The sequence below is a fragment of the Miniopterus schreibersii genome, assembly GCF_964146895.1.
Source record: "Miniopterus schreibersii genome assembly, chromosome: 1".
In the NCBI taxonomy this organism is placed as follows: domain Eukaryota; kingdom Metazoa; phylum Chordata; class Mammalia; order Chiroptera; family Miniopteridae; genus Miniopterus; species Miniopterus schreibersii.
This window is the reverse complement of record NC_138101.1, coordinates 103,058,582-103,076,563: the sequence shown is the minus strand read 5'-3', so window position 1 is coordinate 103,076,563 and position 17,982 is coordinate 103,058,582. Positions and strand designations below refer to the sequence as shown.

At 36.0% G+C, this 17,982-nt stretch overlaps 2 protein-coding genes across 4 annotated transcripts in view; both read left to right on the top strand.

The window, feature by feature from the left end:
- Window positions 1-17,982, top strand: part of MYO9A (myosin IXA) — a 271,712-nt gene that overhangs the window by 226,642 nt on the left and 27,088 nt on the right. For all 3 annotated transcript variants that reach the window (XM_081129792.1, XM_081129790.1, XM_081129791.1), the window contains 2 exons: window positions 238-349; window positions 2,409-2,470. In XM_081129792.1, coding sequence (XP_080985918.1) covers window positions 238-349; window positions 2,409-2,470 — 174 coding nt within the window. The remainder of the gene's footprint in view (window positions 1-237; window positions 350-2,408; window positions 2,471-17,982) is intronic.
- LOC308553697 (annexin A3-like) lies at window positions 8,508-10,303 on the top strand (the record flags this gene model as incomplete). The annotated part of the gene is made up of 2 exons (XM_081129817.1): window positions 8,508-9,033; window positions 9,265-10,303. 2 exons carry the CDS (start codon window positions 8,508-8,510, stop codon window positions 9,504-9,506), a joined length of 768 nt encoding a protein of 255 aa, XP_080985943.1. The 3' UTR covers window positions 9,507-10,303.

The window sequence follows — 17,982 nt, the reverse complement described above, 5'->3', positions numbered from 1 at the left end:
ATGTGTTTGTAGCATTGCTTTCTGATTTTCATATAAGTTGGTCTTGTTTCTCTACTAAATTGTTAGCTTTTTGAAGGCAGGGAACACATATTTTACTTTTATTTCTTAGAAGTTCATGATTTTCTTGAATAAGCGCTCAGAAGGACTTAAGGGATTGAAGGATTTCCCATTGGCTGACCATATTAGAGCAACATTTACTGTTGGCTTTAATATTAATAGCTATATTTTTTCACTCAGGTGGAAGAGCACAATGGTCATATCTTTAAGGCCACTCAGTATAGCATTCCTACATACTGTGAGTTCTGTTCTTCTTTGATATGGATAATGGACCGAGCCTCTGTTTGTAAATGTAAGTATAAGAGATCTTTAAGGATTTTTTAAAACTATTTAACATTTCTTTTTCCCTTAGTTTTCTTTTTCTTTTTAAGCCCTCTTCTACTTTAAAAAAAAAAAAAAAAAATTGTAATTGCTTTTAGAGAGTAGAGTGGGGAGAGAGAGAAAGAAAATGAAACATCAGTGTGAGAAAGATACTTTTGATCTGTTGCCTCCCCCACGTGCCCTGACTTGACTGGGAATCAAACTCACCACCTTCTGGCATATGGGACAACACTCCAACCAAGCCACACTGGCCAGTGTTCCCTTAGTTTTCCTATGTCTTTAGCATAAAGGAAAAAGTCACACTTTCTAATTCTCTAACTTCATCTCTCACTACCCTTGGTAGCCAAACCAGATATTTTCCTGTTCTTTGGTCTCTGTACTTGCAGCTCAGTCTATCTGAAATGCTCTTCTTCCAGATATTAGTAAGACTTACTATTTCAGTTAATTCATGTCTCTACTCAAATGTTATCTGTTAGAGAGCTCTTTCTTTACTCTCTTACTTCAAATGCCACCCTGTCCCCTAATTCTCTGTCCCCTTACTCAGCTTTAAAAGTCTTTATAGCACTTATCACCACTCAAGATTATATTAAGTATTCATTTGTTTTCTTGTTTGTTAGTTTGTCCCACTAGAATGTATGCTGTATAAGATTGGGAAACTTAATCTGTCCCTTCTGTATCACCAGTGCCTAAAACAGTTCTGGCACATTGTAAGTTTTAATAAATATATGTTAGGTAGATGGACCTATAAATGGATGGATTAATTAACTAATGAATTCTTAGATTATAACCAGAAAGGTACCTTTTTTTCTATGGTAATCCTTTCATCAGAATATATGTTCTAGAATGTTAGTAGAGACTTTTTGTAGGTCAGCTTGGTTCTGGCTTACAGAAGACCTTTTTTCCATTCCTGTCATTTCATGGATCTACCCCAGTGCTGTCAGTAATTCTGTGAGGGTTTATTTACTAAAGGCTAAAAGTCATATTCACCATAGCCAAATCACCAGTATTACTGGATATGTTCATTTGTTCTATGGTGCAACAATTGTTTCCTTTTGTTTTGTTTTGTTAGTAGTAGTTTAAAAAGCTGTAGTGATTGTTTAATGTTAGTCTAATTCCTGTTGGTTTGGTATAATTTTCTCTCTGATTTGAAACTGAAAATGTAAAGAATCTGCTTTTTTATGACTTGGGTGGGCTTGGTTTGATTTCTTAGTAGATTTACTAACTTTCTTTGTGACCATACTGGTGATTTCACCAGTACAATGATGTCCTTACTTGATCTTGGCCTTGAAAACGCCACATGTTGTACTATAGATGGTCAAGGATATGATATGCAGGTGCTAGAGCTATGTAGCAAAATGACATAGGCCAAGTGTGTTTTCAGTATCTTCCTCTTAGTGTGCCTCTTCCCAACTGCCTAGACACCCTATTTTCTCTTGCTCTAAGAAGTTATTTCTGCTCTGAACCTTTTCTTTATCTTATCTTCCCAAACACAACTGATAATTTTTATGTTTGGTTCTTCAGAGCTCTATTCTGGACCTATAAGGCCTTTCTTACACCTTAATGTGCTGTCTGGTTTGTTTTTATTTCAATAAAGGTCTTTGGCAGTAATGCCTTCCTTACCCATTGGAATGATTTCTAATAGATATTTCTGGCATTTTAGCAGATTGTAGAGCAGGTATATGAGGGAAACATGAAAAACTATTTTGTGAATCAAACCACAGAGATAAATATTCTACTGGAATATGGGAGGGGAGGAAAGTGGGTAAAATAAAATAAAATGTATAGACATTGATTAGAATGTTAGGCATGTTTTTCAACTTTATTATTTCCAAATAGAATGGGTTAAATAAGTAAATTGAATTTATAAAGAATGAGTTAAAAAATTTTTTCTTTCTAATATTGTATGATATTATAGCAGTCTCAGATTTAAAGAAAAAAATTTATGTCCAAAATAAACTTAAAAGCTTTTTAAGTTCTTGTCATTAATGCACAGACTTCTAAAAATTCTGCATTCTGAACCTGTTTTTCAGTATGCAAGTATGCTTGCCATAAGAAATGCTGTCTGAAAACCACAGCCAAGTGTTCTAAAAAGGTAAGAAGTTATTACCCATGAGTAATAGTTAACAGATCTGTTGTTTTTTTGTGCCTCATGAAAAGAAATCAAGGCCTCTTTGATAATTTTATAGAGAAGTGGTTTTCAAACTTTTGACTATAAGTCACAGTAAGAAATATACATTTTATGTCATGATCCAGCATACACATATAGAGAGATGTTTATGTATATATAACTGAATTAATTTTTCTGGAATATATTTACCTTTACTACATAGGAGCTACTAAACTGATTCCCCAACAATTTATTAAAACATAACTTTTAAAGGTTTCCTCCTTCATTGAACACTAATAAGTCTTCCTACGAATAGTCTGAAAAGTGGTAGGTTACAATGAAATATTTTAACATGAACATCAAAATGCACTGCATAGTTGGTGGATACATAGAGGTCTAAAAGATATTGACCATGTACTTTGGTGTCTCAGTCGTCAAGGAAGCAACCATTTTTGAAAGATTTCAGGCTTTTATTGATGTATAATCACATTTTCTTACGTATTAGTCACATACAGAGTTGTAACAATACTATGCAAATCTGAACTATAATATAAGTGTGTGCGCATGTTGTTTATAGTCTGTGTATAGAATTTGCATCTGTTCTAAATTAGTAGACAAATCATGGCAAAGTACAAAGGATATTTTGATTCAAGGCTTAAAATACAATCAATGTAGGTGGGACATTTGTTTCCAGCTAAGATGGAGTAGCTTGTGGCAGACTAATATTCATGCTGAGAACAACTGAAAAAGTCTGTTGCGAAGCATCACAGAGCTGCCTAGGCAAACTGGACCTTCGGGGCTTAGATCCTAGAGAGAGAATTGTGGAGTGGTAAATCTATATCTGTGAAGTGTTTTTCTCCTCGTGGGAAGTTGTCAATTTTTGTTATAGGTCAGGAAACCAAGATTCTCGACATAGGGCCACATTTAAGAACAGAGAAGTCAACAAACTTTTTAGGAATCTCATAGAGCTGTAGAGACAAAATTTGGAGTCTAGGCTTGCCAGGACTTGAAGGACCATGATCCGGACATGGAGAAGGGAGCCTGAGAATAAGACGGTTTTTTCTTCAAGGCATTTTCTAAATTCTTTTTTTTTTTTTTTTAAATATATCTTTATTGATTTCAGAGAGAGGAAAGGAGGGGGAGAGAGAGATAGAAACATCAATGATGAGAGAGTCATTGATCAAGCCCACAACCTGGGCATATGCCCTGACTGGGAATCGAGCCCCGATCGCTTGGATCCCAGGTTGACACTCCACCGCTGAGCCACACCCGGCCGGGCCATTTTCTAAATTCTTAAGCTGCACAGGGTAAAAGGCTAAGAAGCTAAACAGAAAAGCAGATTCTAGTTTTTTTGCAGTCTCACAGTGCTGTACCTAGGAAAAGGGGGTAAACCATTTGATAGATTGAACTTTATAAAAATGGAAAACAAGCTTTGAAGCTGTCCTTGATTAGATTAAGATGATCTGTTTGTTATTCTAGCTACTCACCAGAGAGAATAGGGTGGATCCTCTCTAAAGAGAGATAACATCATCCAGAGCCTTTATAATTTGTTCATATATAATATCAGACATTAAGAAATGAGGCTAAGAAAAATACAGACAATATTTATAGACTCATAGATGACCCAATTACCAAATTGTCAGGCATGTATTATATTTTCAAATACTAGGTAAAAAGATAGAAATTTTCTTGTCTATCAGAAAATGGAAAAAAAATAAAAGATATAGGTATATATTCATTCAAATGGAAATTCTAAAACCAAAAAATGCAACTGAAATTATAAAACTGAAAAGGTAGGTTTAAAAGCATATTGGCCATAGGAGAAGAAATGATTGATGAACTGATAGATGAGTCAGTAGAACTATCCAAGCATAGAGAACAAAATGGATGGGTAAATAGAGAAAAAGATATGAAAGACATACAGGAAAGGATGAAAGGTTCTTAAATGTGTGTAATTGGAGTCACACGAGAAAGAAAGGCATAATGTCCAACATATCAAGTCACCGGTTCATGAACCACTTTTAATGTAAAGTGGGATACCATACAAAGAAAACCATACCAGATGCAAAGTGCTCCAAATGAAAGAAAACAAAAATTTCTTAAAAGCAGTCAGAGGGGAGAAAAATAAACATTACCTAACTGAGCAATGGAAAGACTGACAAATGACTTCTCAACTAAAATAATGGAAGCCAAAGACATAGCTTGGCATATTTTAAGTGTTACAAGAAAATGAAGCTAACCCAGAATTCTGTACCTAGTGACAATAGTCTTGAAAAGTGAAAATGATGTGAAGACATTTCCAGATTAACAAAACTCAGAATTTGTCACCAGAAGATCTTCACTAAAATACTAAAGAGGGTTCTCCAGGTAGAAGGAAAATGATATCAGCTGGAAACAGAACTACAGGAAGGAATGAAGAGCAATGAAGGAGTAAATAATATTTGTAAATATAAATGAATATTACTAAAAACACAATAATAATGTCTTGTGGGGCTTAAAATATGTAGATAATCAAAGTGCATGAAAACAGCACAAAAGATGGTTGGGTAAATGGACTTAAATTATTCTAAGGTCCTTGGGTTATCTAGAAAGAGGTAGAAGTCCTAAAAATATATTAGGCTTAAATGTTACGGATATTTGTTGTAGTCTTTTAAGTGACCACCTAAAGAATAGCAAATGAATACGCACCTTAAAAGCTAATAAAGATGATAAAATGTGAAAACAAAAAATACTTGCTTAGCTTAAAAGGAGACAAGAAATGAGAGAAACAGAAACATAGATCAGGTCAGACAAAGAAAAAAATAATGGATTGTCAGGTATGAGTCCAAATATATTGATTATAATCAATATTAATAGACCAAGCAGAGTTCTGGTCAAGATGGTGGAGTAGGTAAATGCTATGCTCACCTTCTTCCATGACCACATCAAAATTACAACTAAATTATAGGACTGAGAACCACCTGAAGTCTAGCTAAACAGAAGTCTCATTATCTTAAGGATATAAAGAAGAAACCATGTCAAGACTGGTAGGAACCGGCAGATCTTCTATCCATGGTGTGGCAGTTAAGAAATAGGAGGGATATCTTGGCTTTGGAGGTCCCCCAGAGAAGTGAGGGATCTTAACCCCACACCCAGCTCTGGCTCAGGGCTCCAGTGCCAATAAGAGGAGTCACCATAACTTCTGGTTCTGAAAACCAGTGCAGATTGTGGCTAAGATGGAAACCTAGGCACTGCCGGACTTAAAGGGACCATGTACAGACTCACTTGCTCACAAACTCACTTATTCTGAGCTCCAGCACAGGGGCAGCAGCTTGAAAAGTGCCAGGGACACTCAAGAAGGAACTGAACTAACTAACTTCTGGGTTAGGGTTGGTGGGGCAGCTCTCTCCAGGACTAAAGTGCTGATAGACACCATTGTTCCTTTGTTGAGCCCTCCCCCACCCAGCCTGCAGGTGCTGACAGGTGCCAATCTGAATGATCCATTAACCTGGCTAACACCATTCATCCCACCCTGGTGATACCCTGACATCCCAACAACCCTATTCTGGCAACAGCTGGGATCTCTTTTAGCTGTGGCTCCACACAAACAGCCTGTCTATCACTTTCCTAAAATCTCTGAAAGGTTCACAGACCCCAAACAAGCAGTGTCTGGCCTCAATGTGCCCCATACCTCTTGCTAAACAGCTCCAAGACCAGCACTAGTGGCAGCCTGCCTCACTTCACAGCTTAGCCTCTCACAGGCACTTCCAAGATAAGCACAAGTGGCAACCAAGTGTGGATCATTTTGTAGCTCCTACCAGGAAACCCTGGGCTGGATATAGGCAGTGGCTGACCTTGGCCTGCACCAGAGCCCTCCTGAGAGGCTCCGGAACCAACCATCCAACCATCTCCACAAATGACACACTCAGAGGATGGGCTAAGCAGCCGTTAAAGTGAAGCCCATTCTGGGGGGTCAGCCCTGTACAACAGCTTCACCACTGTAGTCACAGCCATTCCTCATAGCCACTCAGACTGAGGGTCAATCCCTTCTATTGCATCACAACATTCAAGGCTTAACTACAAATGGAGAGCACATACAACCACATAAGGGACACCCTTGGAGCACCCAGCTAGGGTATCCCTGGGCCCCACAGGACACCTACTATATAAGTCTGTTTTGCCAAGACTGGGAGGCATAACAGCTACCTAACACATAGAAACAAACTTGGTGAGTCAGCCAAAGTGAGGAGACAAAGAAACATGTCCCAAATGAAATAACAGGACAAGAAAAAGAACTGAACAGAATGGAGCTAGCAGTCTACCACATACAGAATTCAAAACACTGGTTATAAGCGTGCTCAGTGAACATATATGGGAAGAGTACATGAACTCAGAACAGCAGAGAGATAGGAAACATAAAAATGAATAGAAACAAAAAAAGAACCAATCAAAAGTGAAAAATAGCCTGTTTGGCTTGGCTCAGCTCAGCAGTTGAGCATTTACCTATGATCCAGGAGATCGTGGTTCAGTTCCCCATCAGGGCACATGCTAGGGTTGGGGGCACAATTCCTAATAGGGGGCATCTAGGAGGCAGCTGATCAATGACACTCTTATCATTGATGTTTCTATTTCTCTCTCTCCCTCTCTCTCTCTCTCCCCCTCTAACTGAAAGCCATAAAGACATTTTAAAAAGTGAACAATATAATAAAAGAAATGAAGAATACATTAGAGAGAATCAACATTAGATTAGATGAAGCAGAGAATTGAATTAGTGATTTAGAAGATAAGGGACCTGTGGGACAATAGGTTCAACATTTACATTATAGGGTCACAAGGAGAAGAGAGAGCAAGGAATTGAAAACGTCTTTAAAGAAATAATGACCTAAAGTGTCCCTATCCTGGTAAAAATAGACATGCAAGTCCAGACGTGCAGAGATTCCCAAACAAGATAAACCCAAAGAGGCCCACATCAAGACATGTCATAGTTAAAATAACAAAGGTTAAAGACAAAGAGAATCTTAAAAGCAGCAAGAAAATACTAGTTATGTACAAGGGAGCTCCCATAAGACTGTCAGCTGATTTCTCAACAGAAACTTTGCAGTACAGAAGGGATTGGCATGATATATTTAAAATAATGAAAAGCATGGACCTACAACCAAGGTTAATCTACCTAGCAAGGCTGTCATTTACTATCAAAGGCAAGATAAAGACATTCCCAGACATGAAAAAGCTAAAGGAGTTCATTACCACTAAACCATTATTACAAGAAATGTTAAAGGGACTGCTTTAAGAAGTGAATAAAAAGAACATAAATATGAATAATAAAATGACAATAACTATATACCTATCAATAATCACTTTAAATATAAATGGCTAAATGCTCCAATCAGAAGACACAGGGTAGCTGAATGGATAATAAGACCCATACATATGCTGTCTACAAGAGACCCATTAAAGATCAAAAGACATACACAGACTGAAAGTTTAGAAATGGATGGAAAAAGATATTTCATGCAAATGGAAATGAAAAAGTTGCTGGGGTAGCTGTTGGTAATGGCTAGGACACGGCATACAGCTGTGGCTTCCCACCCTTCTGTTCCAAGGTGGGGTTGGTGGGCAGTATCTCATCTTTGCATTCTGCAATACTGACATGGTCAGGCAGGGGATTCTTAGCATCAGTCTTACCACTTAGGTCCCAAGGAAGTGTTTCTAAGAGGGAAACTTATAGCCATACAGACCTACCTCAAGAAATAAAATCTCAAATAGTCTAACCTTACACTTAAAGAAACTAGAAAAAGAAGAACAAACAAGCCTGGCAGGGAACCAGTTCCAGAATACTAGCACATGGGACATACACCTGATTCCTGGTTCTCCGCACACCGGGCCCCACTTCAGGGTTAGTGCAATCTGAACTCAAGGCAAAGGTGGGATAGCATGGCATCTCTCTGGGTGGAACACCGAGGGACAGTGCGGTATTATTCAGGCTTTAGCCCATCAGTGGAGCGGAAGCAATTCTTAAGGCAATCTGGAGGAATTGGAATTGATGAAAACACTCATCAGCATTCTGAGATCAAGTTTACAGTGGCAGCTGATTGTTAAGAAATGTCAAGCAGCATATGGAAAGAAACTGAAAGATGACTTGAAGGGCAGTCTCTCTGGCCACTTTGAGCATCTCATGGTGGCCCTTGTGACTCCTCCTGCAGTGTTTGATGTGAAGCAGTTGAAGAAGGGCACTGGAGCAAATGAAGATACATTGATTGAAGTCTTAACCACCTGGTCAAGCAGGCAGATGGAGATTTCTCAAGCCTACTACACAGTATATAAGAAGAGTCTTGGAGATGACATTAGAATCTCTGAAACATTTGATAACTTCCAGAAACTTCTGTTGACTTTGGCAAATGGCAGAAGAGATAAAAGTCTAAAAGTGGATGAGCAGCTGGCCAAAAAGGATGCCCAGATTCTCTATAATGCTGGTGAGAACAGATGGGGCATGAATGAAGATAAATTCACTGAGATCCTATGTCTAAGGAGCTTTCCTCAACTAAAAATAGCATTGAGCCCGGCCGGGCGTGGCTTAGCGGTTGAGTGTTGACCTGGGATCCAGGCGATCAGGGTTTGATTCCCGATCAGGGCACATGCCTGGGTTGCGGGCTCGATCCCCAGTCAGGGGCATGTAGGAGGTGGCTGATCGATGACTCTCTCATCACTGATGTTTCTGTCTCTCTCCCTCTCTTTTCCTCTCCCTGAAATCAATAAAGATATATTTTTAAAAATAATATAAATTAAATAAATAAAAATAGCATTTGATAAATACAGAAATATTAGCCAGAAGGACATTGAGGACAGCATAAAAGGAGAATTTTCTGGGCATTTTGAAGACTTACTGCTGGCCATAGTTCATTGTGCAAGGGACATGTGTGCCCTTTTAGCTGAAAGACTAACTCAAGATTTGAAGAGTGTTGGAACTGATGAGTTTACTCTGAACCAAGTAATGGTTTCCGGATCAGAAATTGACCTGTTGGACACCCGAGCCAGAGTTTAAGAAGTGTTGAAGCTATTACCTATATTCAGCAATTAAATCGGATACTTCTGGAGACTATGTTAAAGGGACACTTTTTTTAATGTTTTAATTGATTTTTAGAGAGGAAGGGAGATTAGAGAGAGAAACTTCATCAGTTGGCTTCCTCCTGCATGCCCCCTACTGGGGATGGAGCCCGAAACCCGAGCATGTGCCCTAACTGGGAATCGAACTGGTGACCTCTTGGTTCCTGGGTTGGTGCTCAGTCATTGAGCCACACCAGCCAGGCTGAAATCACATTCTTAAAGCTCTGTGGAAGACATGACTGAATTAAGAACATTGTCTCCAAAGATTGCCTGCTACCATGATGGGCTTTTCCAACTGCTCTACTTACCTCTTTCTCACAGTATTTAAAAGTACAAGCAAGTATAAAAAGCAACCTTTTTTCCTAACAGATTTTCATTGTTACATAACAACAACAACAACAACAATGTGATTATTTTAGGGCATCTCATCATAATGTAGTAGTTTATAAATGAAAATTTAAAATAATTTGAAGAAACTCCTAATACTATCTAAATTATATTTCTGCCTAGGAAGTGAGAATCTTTGTACAGTTCTAAAACATTAAATGCAAAAGCAGGGTAAAAGGAAAAGAAGAAGAAGCGGGAGGGAGATGAGGAGGAGGAGAAACAAACCCAAAGTGAGTAGAAAGGAGTGAAATAAACAAAAAAGAGTCTACAAAAACAATATAAAAGATCAATGACACCAAGAGCTTGTTCTTTGAAAAGATAAACAAAATTAATAAACGCTTAACCAGACTTACCAAGAAAAAAAGAGATGACCAAATAAATCAGAAATAAAAGAGGAGACAACACAGAAATACAAAGATCATATGAATATACTACAAACAGATACATGCCAACAAATTGGACAACCAGGAAGGAATGGATAAATTGCTAAAAACGAATAATCTTTCAGGACTGAATCAAGAAATAGAATTTATGAACAGACCTGTTACAGCTGATGAAATAAAATCAGTGATCAAAAAACTCCCAACAAACAAAAGCCCTGAGCCAGATGGTTTCACAGGTGCATTTTGCCAAACAATTCACATCTATTCTTCTCAAACTGTTTCAGAAAATCAAAGAGGAGGAAGGCTCACATGGTCATTTTATGAGGCTAGCATTACCCTGATTCCAAAACCAGACAAAGACATTACAAAAATAGAATAAAATTATAGGCCGATATTCCTGATGAACATACATGTAGGAATCTTCAACAAAATATTAGCATGTCGAATTCAGCAATACATTAAAAAGATCATAAACCATGATCAAGTGGGACTTAGTCCAGGGATGCAAGCTTGGTTCAATATCTGCAAATCAATTAATGTGATATACCACATAAATAAAATGAAGGATAAAAATCATATCAGTAGATGCAGGAAAAGCATTTGACAAAAACCCACAGAATAAATTTAACCAAGGAGGTTAAAGAAAGAAATTGAAGATACAGATAAATGGAAGGATATGCCATGCTCATGGATAGGAAGAATTTACATTGTTAAAAATGTCCATACAACCCAAAGCAATCTATAGACTCAGTGTAACTCCTATCAAAAATACTAATGCCATTTTTCACAGAACAAGAACAAATAATCCTAAAATTTATATAGAACCACAAAAGATCCTGAATAGCCAAAGCAAGCATGAGAAAGAAGAAAGTTGGAGGTATAATGCTACCAGATATCACACTATACTACAGGCCATAGTAATTATAAAAGCGCAGTACTGGCATGAAAACGTATAGATCAATGGAACAGAATAGAGAGCCCAGAAATAAACCCATGCTTAAATGGTCAGTTAATACTTGACAAAGGAGGCAAGAACATACAGTGGGGTAAAGACAGTCTATTCAGTAAATAGTGTTGGTAAAATTGGACAGATGCATGCAAAGAAATGAAACTGGAGCACCTTTTTATACCATATACAAGAATAAACTCAAAATGAATTAAAGACTTAAATGTAAGACTCGAAACCATAAAACTCCTAGAAGAAAACATAGTAAAAGCTCTGACATTTCTTTGAGCAATATTTTTCTGATATATTTCCTCAGGCAAGGGAAACAAAAGAAAAATAACCAAATGGGTCCACACCAAACTAAAAAGTTTTTGCACAATAAAGGAAACCATTGACAGGAAGCCTGCTGAATGAGAGAATATATTCACCAATGATACGTCTGATAAGGGGTTAATATCCAAAATGTATAAGGAACTCATGCAACTTAACACACATACACCCCCAAAAAAACCCATACCCCAGAACAACAAACTAATCCAATTAAAAATGGGCAGAGGACCTGAAAAGACATTTCTTTAAGAGGACATATAGATGGCCAGTAGACATATGAAAAGATGTTGAACATCACTAACCATTAGGGAATAGAAAATTAAAACCGTAATAAGATATTACCTTATACCTGTCAGAATGGCAATCATCAATAAATCTACAAACACCCTTGACCAGATGGCTCAGTTGGTTGGGCGTCATCCTGTACACCAAAAGGTATTGGGTTTGATTCCTGGTCAGGGCACATACCTAGGTTGCGTTTCAATCACCAGTCAGGGCGTGTAGGGGAGGCAACCGATCAATGCTTCTCTCTCCCTCTCCCCCTCCCTCCTTCCCTTTCTCTTCCTCTCTCTAAACATAGCCTTGGGTGGAGATTAAAAGCAAAATAAAACATATCCTCGGGTGAGGATTAAAAAAAATAAATCAACAAACAGCAAGTGTTGGCAGGGATGTGGAGAAAAGGGATCCCTCGTGCACTGGTAGTGTGATTGTAAATTGGTGCAGCCACTTTGGAAAACAGTACTGAGGTTCCTCAAAAAATTAAAAATGGAACTACCTTATGACCTAGCAATTCCACTTCTGGGTACTTATCTGAAGAAATCCAAAACATTAATTCAAAAAGATGTACACACCCCTATGTTTATTGCACCATTATTTAGAAAGCCAAGATATGGAAGCATCCTAAGTCTCCATTGATAAATGAATGGCTAAAGAAGAGGTGGTACATATATATAATGGAATATTACTCAGCCTTAAAAAAAAGTCTTGCCATTTGTGATAACATGGATGGACCTAGAGGGTATTAAGTGAAATAAGTGAAATAAGTCAGACAAAGAAAGACAAATACCATATGATTTCACTTACATGCAGAATCTAAAAAATAAACAAGCAAAATAGAAACTCATAAATACAGAGAACCTTTTGATAGTTGCCAGATGGGAGGGAGTTTGGGGGATGGATGAAAAGGAGAAGGAATTAAGATGTACAAATTGTCAATTACAAAAACAGTCATGGGTATGTAAAATACAGCATAGGGAATATAGTTAATATTGTAATTACTATGTATGTTGTCAGGTGGGTACTAGACTTATCTGGGTGATGACTTTGTAGGTTGTATAAATGGCTAAATACTATATTATACACCTGAAACTAATATAATATTGCATCTCAACTATAGTTGAAAAAAATTTTTAAAAAGAAAGAAAAACTTGTCCAAAGCTATAATAAACAAACAGCATATTGAAAAGAAAAAAAAATGTTAATAGACCAAATACTTTGAATTACATCAGGTTAAAACCAACTGAAAGATTTCAGTGATACCATGTTTATAAGAGACATGCTTAAATATAAAGATAAAGTTGAAAGTAAAAGGATGGGTGGGTGGGTGGATGGATAGATAGATAGATAGACAGACAGACAGACAGACAGACAGACAGACAGATAGATGTAGCATGAAAAAGTAACCAGTAGAAAGGTGACATAGCTGTGTAATATTTAAGTGTACTTTAGGACAAGAAGCATCATGTCAGGTAAAGATGTTTAATAATGAGAAAATGGTGAATGTATCAGAGATATAAAAATTTCCTCTTTAGAACAGTCTAATGTAGCTTTAATGCCTGGCAGACAAAAATTCAGTAAAGATGCAAATGATACGAAAAAGAAGATTAAAAAATGACCTAGTTGTCATGTATTGAACCCGGCATCCTACAATGACTTGACTATACAGTCTTTTCAAGTGCACATGGAACATTTGACAAAATCAGTCACGTTGGGCCATAAAGCAAGTTCCTACAAATTTCAAAAGATTGAAAATATTGAGAGTATATTCTTTGAGCAGAATTGAATTAAGCTATAAACCAGCAGAAAGGTAACTAGACAATTCTCATGTGTTTGGAAATTAAGCAATATACGTCTAAATTACAATAAAAGTGAAAAAATATTTTCAGTTCAATGATAATGAAATTATGACATAGTAAAAGTGTGGCTATAGCTAAAGTTGTGATTAGGAAAATATTTATAGCTTTAAATCATACGTTAGAAAAGATACAAGGGTAGAAATGATCTAAACTGCCATCTGTAGAAAGTAGAAAAAAAATAACCAGAAAGTTAAACTCAAAGACAGCAAAAGGAAGATAATAAAGAGAAGTAAATGAAATAAAAAGCATTTGTACAAGAGATAAAAATATACAGTGACACATTTTAGCTCTTTGAAAAGCCTAGAACAATAAACTCTTAGCAAGCTATCAAATTTTTAACAAACAGAAAGTGTCATGTTACTGCAGGTATCGCATATATTATAAGGAAAATAAAACGCTATTACAAATACCTTGGTACCAATAAATTTGACAATTTAGATTAACTGGGCAAATTTCCACAAAAACCCAACTTAAGCTAAACTAAGTTAAGAAAAAATAGAAAATAGTCATATTTATTAAAGTAGAATCTATAATTGGAAATCTTTCCACAAAGACTCCCTGTGCCCATTGAGTATGTTCCAGTATTTAAAGAAGAATCAACACTAATCTTTTACAAACTCTGCCAGGAAATGGGAAAAGAGTGAATACTTCGTGACTTTTTTTTTTAACCAAATTGACTTAAGTGAAACCTTGAAGGTAGGCATGAAAAGGATCTTACAGTAAAGGAACATTGCAGGTCAGTATATATCATAAGCATAGATGTAAAAGTCTTAAAATATTGAAACATTGAATCTGTACTAATGATTTAAAAATGAAAAAATATGTCATGATAAAGTTGGTTTTTATTTTATGAATACAAAGTTGATTTATCATTCAGAAACCAATGTAATTCACTACATTGAACAAGTAAAGAAAAAAAATGTGATCATCTCAATAAATATAGGACAAGTATTAGAATTCAAAACTCATTCATTATTCAAACAGAGGAGATATTTGCAATTCATATATCCAGCTTGGTACAGTATATAAAAGCATTTACAAATCAGTAAGCAAGATGGTCAGCTCTATAGAAAAATGACTTAAGCAGCACTTCCCAAAAGAGGATTTCCAAATGACCAATAAACATATGAAATGGTGCTCAACTTCACTTATCATCAGGGAAATGCAAATTGAAACCATAGTAAGATACATGCCCACTAGAATGGCTAAAATGAAAATATCCTAGCGAGGATTGGAGCAACTGGAACTTTCATCCATTACTGGTAGGAGTATAAGTTGACCTACTCTTGAAATTATTTGGCAGTATTTATCAAACCTGAACATAAACATTCTCATCACTTTTAACAGTACCACTCTAAGATATATACTTAACAGATGTACATAGATATTTGTGCCCAAGGACAAATAAAAGAACATTTGTATCGACACTATTTGAAATAGCCCCAAACTGAAAGAAATCTAAATGTCCATCAGCAAAAGAATGAATAAATAAATTGTGGCATATTTGTATAATGGAAAGCTGTATAGCAATGAGATTAAACTATTGGTACTCATAGACATAAAGTTCAAAATTGATGGTATGCATGTTATATGATACCATTTATATAATGTTCAAAAGCAGATAAAACTATAGTGATGCAAGTATAGATTCTGGTTATTAGTAAACAGTGAAACACATAGTTGCTGGGAGTGTCTTGAGGGGAAAATTATATTGCTGGTTATATTCTATTTCTTGATTTAGGCACTGGTAACAAGTGGGCATTTATTTTGTCAAAGTCTGTATACTTAGGATTCATACACATTTTTGTATGTATGCCATACTTCAATAAAATTTTATTTAAAACACACAAAGAAGTTAATGTGGAGGGAAAATAATTATAAAACCATTATTTTTACAAAGAAAACAGTTAAATTTTTCAGTTGAAATATTAAAATTAATTTGTTCCTTGATTTCAAGAAATAGAATTTTAGCATGTTTGCTTTAGATTAGTTGGTTTAAAGTCAAACTATTTTAAAATTTTTAATGCCCTCAGGTATATAATTTTTTTTTGCTTTTTTGAGTCTTAACTATTAACATTCCTAATGCTCTAGGGATAACCATAACATTTAAATAAATAGATTATATGTGTGCATGTGTGTATTATAGTAGTAGTAAGAAGTTTGGGCAAAATATATTTTGTTTTAATCATTGCAGCAAGCGTTATTTTATTTATTTAACAATGTATTGAGCATTTGTCATTTACCAGATACTGTGCTATGTATGTTTATCTGTAAGTTAATCTTTACAATAACCTTCTGAGATAGAAAGGTGACATTCCTGTTGCAAATGTGAAATAACCTAAATAACCTAATTCATATAGTTATTATATAAAATTTTAACTTATATCCTGTAAATAATTCAAGATTAAGTGTCTTATCCCATCTCAGACTTAGAGATACTTTTCAGAGATATTACCTTGTATAATTTGAGGATGCTGGAATGTAGAGTATATGTAGATGAATGATGTATAATAATATAAAACTTTCTGGTGGCTTCCCTTAGCTGTCAGGACAGTACCCAAATTCTGTAACTTAGTACCCAAAGTCCTTTATAATGTTAGCTTTTTCTCATTTTTAGTTCAGCCATATCAGATTAATGTTAGTTTGCTTGTCCAATTTTGTAGTTTTTTGTTTTCTGTGTCTGAAAGGTGCTTTTCTTGCTTTCTTTACTCATGTACTAGTATTTGCTTTCCAACATTTATATTAAGCATCAGGTCTTCTCACAGTCGTTAGTTGTTATGCAGCCTAGTCCTACCTGATCTAGCTGTTTCACTTCTATAGTTCCATCATACTGAATAAATCTGTTGTTTCTGTTCTACTTATCTCCACACATTAAAACTACTAGTCTTAGCATTAGTCTTAGGGTAAGGACTTATTTGATTTTCTTTCCCTATTACCTAGCATGTAAGTGACAAATGCATTAACAAAGACTGTAAGGAAAAATTAGGATTAGTACAAATAATGTCTTAAATGTTAGACTCAGGAATGTTTGCACCTTTTATGCGATATATACTAATTAGCCACTGAAGGTTTTTGAGGATAATAAAGTAGATTATAGCCCTGGCGGGTTGGTTCAGTGGTTAGAGTGTCAGCCTGGGGACCAAAGGGTCTCGGGTTCAAGGGCACATACCTGGGTTGTAGGTTTAATGCCCTGCCTCCAGTCGGATGCATGCAGAAAGCAACAAATTGATGTGTCTCACTCACATAGATATGTGTCTCTTTGTCTGTCTGTCTCTCTCTTTCTCCCCTCTCACCCCTTCCTTGCACTTTCTCTTAAAAAATCAATGGAAAAAAAAAAAAACCTCTGGTGAGGATAAATAAATAGACTATGTATACTTTATAGTATATTAAATGAAGAGAAAATGGATATGTAGAAATTCATTAAGAAGCTGTTGGAATAGTCCAAGTGGGCAGTGATATAAGTTTGAACTAGGGTAATGGCACTGAGAACAGGAAATTAAAAATAGAGTGTACTGCTTGACTAAAAGAACTTGGTACTGATTAGATGCAGATAGGAGGAGAGAGAGGGGTGTACAGTGTCTAATTAGGGAAGGAGAATGGTGCAGGAGAAGGAAAAGACAAAAAAGAAATGTACAAAAAAGGTTTTTGTCTCAGAGATAATACCTCACATTTTTCTTTTCTGAGAATTCAAATAATCTTAGGATAAGCCATTCTTTTGCAGTCACATAAATTGTAATTAGTAAGGTATGATGTCAGATACATTATTGAAGTAAATAAAAAAGAACTAGAATACTAACCATGGGCCAATCTGTGTGTGCCCCTCTGCCTTTAGCTGTGACATCAATGTTTAATTGAACTTCTCTAAAGTTTACATAAATATTGAAGCATTCTTATGCTTCAGAAATTACTGACAATTCTAATTCATATCAAATCGGTAGATTTTCTAATGGTACCTGTTAAATGTTGGCATACATTTAAGTCCCTTCTCTTTTCCCCAAATCCCACCTTTACATGAAGAGATTTCTGACAAGAAGGGAAACAGCAGCCTGTTGCCACTACGTTCATTCTTCACCCCGTGATTTTGGGGAGTTATTTCTAATGGGAGAGGATGGAAACTAACATCCCACTTATTTATACTGTCAGATTTATCCATGATTCCCTTTCCCCCTAACTCTCATAACTAGGCTTATAAAACTTCAGGGAAATAAAAAGTAGTTTCTCTTAAAAAAATTG